Source organism: Prunus dulcis, chromosome 6, assembly GCF_902201215.1.
Source record: "Prunus dulcis chromosome 6, ALMONDv2, whole genome shotgun sequence".
Classification (NCBI taxonomy): domain Eukaryota; kingdom Viridiplantae; phylum Streptophyta; class Magnoliopsida; order Rosales; family Rosaceae; genus Prunus; species Prunus dulcis.
In genome coordinates, this window is record NC_047655.1 from 1954630 (window position 1) to 1965039 (window position 10410).

Consider the following 10410-nt stretch of genomic DNA (forward strand, 5'->3'; position numbering starts at 1 on the left):
TGCTTAAGTCACCGCCAAGTGCTCATAGCTAATTAGTGAGAGCGATGGAGTGGTCATAATCTCATGGCCTAAAGTATACGTTAGATATTATGGATATTTAACAAACTAGAGACATCTTTCATGTAAATATTAATTTGGTATAGCTAGCTTCACCTACAAATAATTAATTCCTAATCATGTAAACTATTAAAAGCAGCAGAGGCTCATTAGTTAATTAACTAATTAATGGGTCTTTCTAAAATAATATAAAAGTTAAGTTAGAAATAGTTTGCAATAAGTTACATGCAAAAGGAAAAGGTATCTTTTAATTTAAGCCAAATATGAATCTTTTGGATAGATTATCATTTTTTTTTAACTTTCTCGAGATATGCAACTATTGCGGTAACCCAAACCGATCACATATTGTCATACTTTTTAATTTTTTCACGTGACAATGCATGATTGGCCCTATTATTTTTATACAAATTACAAACCTTAACACATATGTAGATAACTGTGAATTATTGATTAGTGTATAATCTTTTGTAAGATTCATATCAATCGATGATTGTCAACCATTGTAGTCGATTAGAGTGATAATATTGACTAGATAAATGTTAAAACCAATCTGATGATTATTTACAATTTTTACAGCTACTTGTGGGTTTTTTCACAACCAGTGGTTCTTTATTAGATATCTCAATTGCGTGACACTATCCAAATTGATACTGCCATTCGATTTCGAGCCAAACATAGATCCAAATACAAGGAAAGTGAGATGCTGCCATTCTAAACAAACTGAAGTTCCAACAGAGCAACTTATACGTTGATCTGTCCCTACTTCTGCTTTCCCAACCACCAAAGCATAAGTAGTTAGAAAACAAATGCAGCACCAGTTTCAAATTTGACGCTGCACCTTACTTGTGGGCCTCAGACAATTTTGGGCAATCGGTAACATGAAAAAGCTATTGTGTGTGGTGAAATTCAGTGCCCTAATTTATTTTTAAAATTGTGACCGGGGCAGCCCATGTCTGATTCGGGTTCGTCGGTGCTAAAATATGAAAACTATGAGAGAATATTTGTTTCTGTGAATTTTCTGTGTATTCTTCTCCTTGTAGGAGGTCATATTTATAATACAACGAAACCTGAATGGGCAAATAAATAATAAATTCCTAAATCTATTTGCAGTAGGAAATCAGGAATTAAAGTAAATCAATTACAATTATAATAGGAATTCTTGGTGTGTAAGGAAAATAAGTCAATATCCACAAGTCACGCCAACACTCCCCCTCACGTTGGTGCATAAATGTCGCCAATGCCCAACTGATCTAGTGAATTGTGGAATGCTTTACTGGAAATCGTCTTTGTCAAAATATCCGCCAATTGATCCTCGGATTTCACAAAATGCGCAATCTGGTCCATGTGTCGGGGTTGTTAGTCGAGAAGTCATAATCTGTGCAGCGGAAGATGCATAGGATACAGGTTGAGTAGGAATTGGGATCGGAATCTGAGCCTGAGTCGGGGTCGGAGTCGGAGTCGAAATCGGGATCAGGGTCTGAATCAGAGACAAATTCGGGGTTGGGGTCATCATCGGAGTAGGGGTCGGGGTCATCTTCGGAGTCGGGGTCGGGGTCGTCTTCGGAGTCGGGGTCGGGGTCGTCTTCGGAGTCGGGGTCGGGGTCGGGGTCGGGGTCGTCTTCGAAGTCGGGGTCGGGGTCGGAGTCGGGGTCTGGATCGGGTTCGGGGTCAAAGTCTGCATCTGTAAGAGCGGAGCCATCTGGGCACTCAACTCAACGATGGTTGGTGGAGAATGAGAGAATGAGTCGGTGGTGCTACCTCCATGAGGGTTGAAAAAATCATCAACCCCCATAACACTAAATAAAATAATCTCTATTACAATAGGACAAAATATAATTGGTAAGTAACCAAAATTCTAATGAAATAAGGACTCGCCAACACTCCCCCTCAAGTTGGGCAAAGATATTTCGCAGGCCCAACTTGACAAGCGAGTCACAGGACACCATACTTGAGAAGCACCAATTGTAGAGAAGATCTTTTAGTCAACAACGAGTGAAACAAGTGACAAACTAAAACAAAGTTCACAGCGGAAACACAAGAGCAAACCCTAAAAAATAGGGCACATAGCAAAACACAGAAACCCTGTGAGCACGGCTGTAGATAAGGCAGAACACAGAAACTCTGTGAGCATGACAGTAGGTAAGGCAGAACACAAAAAACTATGTGAGCACATCAATTGGTAAGGCAGAACACAGAAACCCTGTGAGCACGGTAATAGGTAAGGCAGAACACCGAAACCCCATGAGCACGGCAGTAGAGACAATGGCAACAATAAATTCTTCCATATAAACTTTAGCTAATTCACTCAGACACAACTTCTCTTCAATCCTCCTCTCCCCTTGAAGAGAAGGGGTTGTCGGAGTCAAGAAATAAGCAACATCTTCATGGAAATATGTCAAGGTAATTGGGATAGGTCAATAAACATATCCCTTTCACTCCCCCCCCCCCCTCTCAAGGGGGGAGAAGAGCACTTAAATTTCAAGAAGAACACAAGCACAGGTCCCTAGATCGAACCAGGCTCTGATACCATGCTAAAATATGAAAACTATGAAAGAATATTTGTTTCTGTGAATTTTCTGTGTATTCTTCTCCTTGTAGGAGGTCATATTTATAATACAACGAAACCTGAATGGGCAAGTAAATAATAAATTTCTAAATCTATTTGCAGTAGGAAATTAGGAATTAAAGTAAATCAATTACAATTATAATAGGAATTCTTGGTGTGTAAGGAAAGTAAGTCAATATTCACAAGTCACGCCAACAGTTGGTACTTGCCCTGGCTTTGGCCTCTACAAAAAACTTAGTTGCAAACAAGTTCTAGGAAGTAAATACGAGTATTCTATAGTGAGGGTCTTATCTAAGGTCTTTAGATGAGGTGATCTCTCTGAATACAAATTCCTTGGTAATCTTACTTTCCTGAAGGGACATATGACAGTGGGCACAAATATTTCAATGTTTCCTCTTGATAAATGAGTACAACAAAGTGAATTTTACTGTGTATAAATTCAAATGTGAGAAACCATGACCGAAATAATGTACACCAACGCTTGAAAGAAAAAATTATGGTCACAAGGAGTTCACTTATTTATCCTGGAGACATTTCTCTAGGTACTCATTTTCCCTCATAATGGCATCAAGATCAGCTTGTAATTTCTCCACATTTAAGCTTCGAGAGCCCATGGCCATTTGCTTCTTTTCATGTTCGGCCACTTCTCGTCGTATTCTATCATTTGCCAGGATTTTCTCACGAATTTGTTCGAAAGTCTCGTGGATGCTAGTGAGAAGCCTATAAGCCTGCTTCCCTACTGCGTCTTTCTTTGCTTCCCTGCAAGTAAGATACATGCCTCTCAGATAACAATAGTTGGAGTTTGAATGACAAAGCGAAAGGTGATGGACCAAATCATAACTAAGTCTTTTTTTAAGGCAACAGTTTATGGGTCAAAGAAATTTTGTACCTGAACACCATTTCATCTACAACAGCATACGTTCGATGAAGACGTTCTTGGATAGAATTACTCTCTAACTGAAGCTCCCTGGTGTCTTTTAAGATCTGCTCTATGTCAGCTTCTTGCTTCCGACTGTTCTTTGTGATCTCCTTGACCCTTTCAATATAGGATCTTCTCGATTCCAGTTTTGGCTGCTTTGCTAGATCCATAGAAAGTTTAGAAAGTTCCTCCTCCCTACCAAATGAAATTAATTAACGAGAGAAAGAAACAATCAACCTATATCACCCTTTATTCTTGGGCATCTTTAACGCAATCTATAAAAATGTTTTCTTTTCCCCCTCCATATTGTAACTTGTAATGAAATATGTTCCTTTGTAAAAACTAAACAGTCCCAAACTAAATCATGAATCACAGAAGTTCTGGAGACAGCAGGAGCACAGAGAACATGACCCAGAAAATTCATTCATTTCATTCCAGAAAAATACCTTTTTTGCACTGCAGATAAGATGGATTCCTTCTCCAGTTCAAGATTTTTCTGCTTTTGGAGCTTTTCCTGAGCATCTGAATTGTTTGCATACAAAGACTCCTCAAGACTTTTCTTTTTCTCTTCTAAATGCTTTCTGACTACTTCCCTGTGAAAAATAATTGGTAACAGATGAAAAACCAATAGCATATATATGCTGACAAAGGTAGTACCTTTTCAAATGTCTATATCTTGTGCATGCACACATATGCTTTTAAAGTGTAGTCTCTTCTAAACGTATATTTTAGTGCCCATGCTCATTAAGTAGGAAAGCTCCTCTAGAAAGATGTTGCAAAATGCAAAACAATTAACTTTGTATGAAAAATTAAATAAAGATTGATATCTTACCACTCTGACTTTAATTCTCCAAGGTGATGCTTTCGAATATCCACTTGCTCATTAAGTTTTGCAAGGTAAAATTCAACCGGATGATGGATGTCAAATGCCATATCTGCTGCTTCTTTTAATAATTCCAACTCTTCTTCAAGGTGCTTTAGTTCTGAGGCCTTTGCAGTAACCTCCTCCATGAGCAGTTTCTCCTGATTTTGCAGTTTTTCAGTCGAATGCTTCCTGCTTAATACACTATTCTGTCCGCCCTTGTTGAATTCTCCTGTACTAGAGCTGGATACATGATCAACACCGTTTTCATCCAATTTTTGTGGAATAAGATGAGCATCAGCAGACGTGCTGACAGAGGCATCTTCGTCATTAGTATTTGTTAGTTCAGGCAATTTACCATTGAATGTGAGTTTGTCCAATTTGGCTCCAACTTTGTCATAACAAAGATCAGACCCCTGGTCACCAGTTTTATGGTCCTCCAAATTGCTTTCAAAGCTGTGTTCTTTCACTTCCCTTATATCATTGACACCCTTGGGACCAGATTTTCCGATATCTTCAGATAATTCTGAAAGCCTCTCCACCAAGAATCTTACCAACTTGTACGAGTCCTCTTCAGATGGATACAAGAACTGCCGTAAGCAACACATATAGTCTGTTTCTAAGCATAATTTCAGAACAATAAGAATGAAAAGAACAATGAGACGCAAAAAAAAAAAAAAAAAAAAAAAAAAAGAGCATGTAGAAATTCAAATCAAATAAGAAGCAATCTCACACAATTCATAGATTCAATTGCATATACTGGCAATTAGCCAGTCATTATCCAAATAAACTAAAAGAGAAACTTGCTAGACAGCTTGGAAATTAATCAAGACCGCACATTTAAACACGATTTCGCTTAATCACAACAGTTCGGAGTGACAGTCTGATTACTCTACAAACAAATGATCCTAACTGATTCCATACCCACAGAAAGCCAGTCCCTGATTTCCTAAATAGTACAGGGTTACTCAATTTGTATGAACTTTAATTAGTAAGAAAAGCGTTTTCCTTTAAACAAATATTAAAAAGCCAAATTATGGTAATTTTGCATTAGCAAAGTTGCTAGCACAGCTACATACCATATTTCGTATAGCTTAAGATCCTTATGTCTATAATTTCTGTGCATATAACAGATACATATAGTACTATGCAAACACTATACACTTCCAATTCAAAAACACAATTCGATTTCATTCAAGTCAGTGATACTGAGCCTAAAAGTTGTTCCAATTCAGTAAATTGAGGTCGGCAAGGTAATGCTATGCTTTCACTTTGTCGCATTTTCTCAGGAAACAAACACCGAAACAAATATCCAAAAAAAATTGAAACTTGTTAACTTTACGATTCTTACCTGGTGGAAACTGAGGTCGGCGTGGTAACCGAGGCTCTTGATCGCGGAAGCTATGTCCGTACAGAGCTTGAACTTGTCGGCAACGGAGGAATCAGGGAGGGAAGTGGGAAACGGCGGCGTTTTGCCGATGAGGTTGAGAGACTGGCCACAGATCGAGACTAAGGTCGCCGGCGTCAGGTCTCGGACCGACGACACGTCGTTTAGGACGCAAACGCCCGAGTTCTCCAATGACTTTAGCAGTATTTCCCGCGATTCTTCCATTTTCACTCAATTTTTATCTTTTTTTCGAGAGAATTTGATTTTTTTGATGAAATTGAGAGATTTCTGAGCTGTTTGTGCGTTTCCTTTTCTTTCAGTAAGTATGGCTGTTGACTTCTTGTGTTCTACAACTAACAGGTACCCGAGCTTCTTTGTTCTGTTCGAAGAACTTGATCCGACGTCGTTTCCTATGCAACTTTTGTTTTTTGTTTTTTTTTTTTCTTCTTCTTTTCATTTCATTATTATTATTTTTCATTTTAAATTTGTTCAATTTCTCTTAAAGTTGACATCCTCTCACTTGAAGCTTTGTAAACCCAACCTTGTAGTTTTTCAAGTTAAATTTTAACTTAGATGCTATGAGTTAAGAACTAAACTATTGAGCATATTATACGGATGGAAAATTTTGCAATTCAAGAGACGAAGAATGCGTGATTCAAATTATAATTTAATCTTGAATTTTGAAAGAAATTTCAAATGATATAAATTATGTGTATTTTTTTTTCTTTATTTTATATCCCTGGCACTGAAGATTTTATCTTTATTACTTTTTGACAGATTATTGATAGTTAAAAGCCAAATAGACTAGAGAGTATTATTTCTTTGGTTAGAATATGAAGCAATACAAAGTGACTTGCATGTAAGCCTGAAATGAGCTCTCATTCCTAGTCCTAGTCCTAGGGTGCCATAAAGAGCTAATTTTTAGTCATGTCCTTGGCATGTTTACCAAGCAAAGTCAAGAATTGGTTGCAATAAGAATAACAAATAAAAACAAGCTTTTCCATCAAGACCTAAAACTATGCACTGAAAGCATGTGGCTTACCAAACACCACCCTGCCTCAAAACTATATAGGCAAGCTTTTGGTTTGTCACAGTTGATATTCAGCCCCCCCATTAAAAACAGTTTCAGCTTCTTCTAGCTTGGTCTCGGGTTCGGTGGTCCGAAAACATGGAGATTAGGAGAGATAATGAGATTGAGGACATCTCAATGTCACCCCCAACAATGGGGTCTATGCAGATTGCAGGGAGCAGTGGCTTTGGTCACAACCTAGAGTTCATGTCTCAAGCATACCTTAGAAACAGGTACTCAGAGATTGACATAGAAGATGAGAGTTCTAATACCAATAAAGATGGGCCTCTTCCAATTTTTCTTAAGGTAGTAATTTGAAAACAAAAAGTTGAATTGAAGTTAGCAAATTAACAGATTTTTTTTCTCTTCTGGTGCTTATGATCTTCATGTGCTTATATTTACAATGCAGTTTGAAGATGTGGAGTTTAGGGTGAGAAGCAGCAAGGCTTCTAGCAACACAGTGAAAGCAATGGTGTCAAAAGTAGCCTCACAACTCAACATGGAAGATAATTACAAGCAGATATTAAGGGGGATAACAGGAAGCATTGGGCCAGGGGAAATTCTTGCTCTGATGGGACCTTCTGGTAGTGGGAAAACTACTTTACTGAAAGTGATTGGAGGAAGAATACTAGACAATGTCAAAGGCAAAATAACTTACAATGACATCCCATATAATCAAGCTCTTAAGAGGAGGTTAGCCAACTCAATGAAGCTCCTCTCTTTGTTCATGGAAATTTGATTGATATGGTAATGTTGTGCTCTTAATTTTTTGTTTTACCTCAACAGGATTGGATTTGTGACACAAGATGATGTGCTGTTCCCACAATTAACTGTGGAAGAAACTCTAGTTTTCGCTGCCTTTTTGCGGCTTCCAAGCAGCATGAGCCGACAGCAAAAATATGCAAGAGTGGAGATGATTGTTAAGGAGCTTGGTCTTGAAAGGTATATACTATATCTTTAATATTTTCTTTTCCATGGTGAACCTAGAACTTTGTTTCAAGAACTCTTGTCTTTGTTTCAAGAACTCTTGTCCTAAATTTTCTCCCATATGATCATAGATGTCGTCACACACGAATAGGTGGAGGGTTTATCAAAGGCATATCAGGAGGAGAAAGGAAAAGAACCAGTATAGGCTATGAAATTCTTGTTGATCCTTCATTGTTGTTGCTTGATGAACCAACTTCAGGCCTTGATTCTACCTCAGCTAATAGACTTCTTCTGATTCTTCAAGGACTTGCTAAGGTCAAATAGTGAAATGCCAATGTGAAAGAAATGATCCCTGTGAAGATTTCCATTGTGGAAGAAGTGCTAATTAAAAAATCACATTTGATGTTCTACAGGGTGGAAGGACAATCATCACAACTATCCACCAACCATCAAGCAGAATGTTTCATTCATTTGACAAACTTTTGCTGATATCAGAAGGTTACCCTGTGTACTATGGAAAGGGTGCAGAGTCTTTGGAGTACTTTTCATCTTTGAGATTCATCCCGGAAATTCCCATGAATCCTGCAGAGTTCTTGCTTGATTTAGCCACTGGACAAGTTAACGACATTAGTGTTCCTGAAGATCTCGTGGTACCTCAAGGGCAAGGGACCCTCGACTCTGAGAAGGCTGTGGTCAGGGTAAGAACTACTACTTCAAAATCTCCAGCACCTAAATTCTTGGTATCTTCCTCTCTCTCAACATGTGTTTTTATATTTATGTTAGTACCTACAACTGAAATACAAAACTCAGCTGGAGCCAAAAGAAAAAGGAGAGAATCATGGAACAACAAAAGTACCAGACCATCTTCGAGTAGCTATTCAGGCTAAAAAGGATTGGACAATCACCTGGTGTGAGCAGTTCATGATATTGTTTAAGAGAACATTTAGAGAGAGATGCAGAGACTACTTTGATAAGCTAAGACTGGTTCAAGCGGTTGGAGTTGCAGTCTTGTTGGGTCTTCTTTGGTGGAAATCGAAGACTGACACTGAGGCTCAACTCAGAGATCAGGTAAATTTCAGTGACCCGGGGGTCATAAAATCGAATCAAATATATAAACATCCCAATATAAACTCTTCTGCAGGTCGGCTTAATGTTCTACATCTGCATTTTCTGGACATCTTCATCAATTTTTGGAGCTGTATACGTGTTTCCATTCGAAAAAGTCTTCTTGGTCAAGGAAAGAAAAGCAGACATGTATAGATTAAGTGTATACTATGTGTGCAGCACTCTGTGTGACATGATGGCACATGTATTCTATCCCACCTTTTTCATGTTGATTGTGTATTTCATGGCTGGCTTTATAAGAACAGTTCCTTGCTTCTTCCTCACATTGTTTTCCGTATTATTGGTAGCTGTCACAAGCCAAGTAAGTCAAAATTAACAATTCCAACATGAAGTTAATTTAATTATAGTTTGATGGTTGAATAAAACAGCTTCAATTGTTTCCTAATTAGGGGGCAGGAGAACTGTTTGGAGCTCTAGTTTTGAGTATTAGGAGGGCCGGGATGGTTGCCTCTCTGATACTAATGCTGTTTCTTCTCACTGGAGGCTATTATGTGCAGGTAATGTAATTGAATTTGACCTGAAATCACATTTTCTGGGACAATTTTTAACTTCTGCAAATTTTCTTGCATTACAAGTAACCTTTTACATTAACATCAGAGTCTTTATATTACACTCACTCTTTCCATGTGACACAACATGTTGTTTTGGTTTGCAGCATATACCGAAATTTATGCAGTGGTTGAAGTACTTGTCGTTTATGTACTATGGCTTTCGGCTTCTACTGAAGGTGCAGTATTCTGGTGATCAACTATATGAGTGTGAAAGCAAAGGAGGGTGTAGGTCTCTGCAGAGTTCACCTACATTTGACATGGTAGACTTGAATGGAGGCATGGAAGAAGTATGGATTTTGCTGGCCATGGCAATAGGTTACCGGATATGCGCCTATTTTTGCCTTCGGAGAAGAATTAGCATAAGCAATATGTGAATGTATAATTTCCGTTATTATGGACACCTTTGAGAAATCAAAGCTCTACTATGTTTCCCAATTGCAGAGGTTCAAATCAAGAGAGGAACTTTGGTGTTGGGTTAAGGGATTGTACTATGATTATCTCCACTTTTTTTTTCACCCAAGCTTTCAAGCAATGACACTTTTAGCATGGCAGTGACAATCAAAAGTAAATAACTGAGTAAGATTAAGGAACATCCGTACTCAGAAGCACAAGTTATATTTGGCCTGTTTCATTGATTTGTGAAATAGCCCACCAATGTCATAAATTTCTATGCTGTCTTTATGAGATAGCCGGCAGTTGTCTTGGAGTTGCCATTGCATATATCTGGGCAAATAAACTTTAAATCAGCACAAAAGTTTGACAAAATGAGACAATGTTGTTTGAAGTCTCCTTCTTCATTGATACAGAAATTAATTAATGATTAAGAAGATGATTTAACTCTTGAAACAGGTAATACATTACAAAATGAGCCTCTAAAAGATGATTGAAGAAAGAGTGCCCGGGTGCCCCCAAATTTTACTCAACCTTGGATTTTATTATTGTTAATT

General features: G+C 38.1%; 2 protein-coding genes across 4 annotated transcripts; one reads left to right on the top strand and one right to left on the bottom strand.

Annotated features, from left to right (window-relative positions):
* Positions 1 to 3002: 3002 nt before the first annotated feature.
* Positions 3003 to 6191, bottom strand: LOC117633109 (coiled-coil domain-containing protein 22). 3 transcript variants are annotated; one of them, XM_034366795.1, is made up of 5 exons: positions 5756 to 6191; positions 4375 to 4994; positions 3989 to 4135; positions 3513 to 3737; positions 3003 to 3382 (listed from the first exon to the last, which is right to left on the bottom strand). In XM_034366795.1, exons 1-5 carry the CDS (start codon positions 6014 to 6016, stop codon positions 3139 to 3141), a joined length of 1497 nt encoding a protein of 498 aa, XP_034222686.1. In that variant the 5' UTR covers positions 6017 to 6191; the 3' UTR covers positions 3003 to 3138. The 3 variants fall into 3 exon arrangements, with proteins under 3 accessions (XP_034222686.1, XP_034222687.1, XP_034222688.1); XM_034366796.1 differs by having other exon boundaries at positions 4375 to 5017; positions 5756 to 5869; XM_034366797.1 differs by having other exon boundaries at positions 4375 to 5023; positions 5756 to 5852.
* A 768-nt stretch (positions 6192 to 6959) lies between these two features.
* On the top strand, positions 6960 to 9837 carry LOC117632990 (ABC transporter G family member 26). Its single transcript, XM_034366645.1, has 9 exons — positions 6960 to 7166; positions 7270 to 7553; positions 7647 to 7802; positions 7919 to 8102; positions 8201 to 8485; positions 8571 to 8855; positions 8929 to 9213; positions 9302 to 9409; positions 9568 to 9837. The coding sequence occupies exons 1-9, from the start codon at positions 6960 to 6962 to the stop codon at positions 9835 to 9837; spliced, it is 2064 nt and encodes a 687-aa protein (XP_034222536.1).
* The last annotated feature ends 573 nt before the right edge of the window (positions 9838 to 10410 follow it).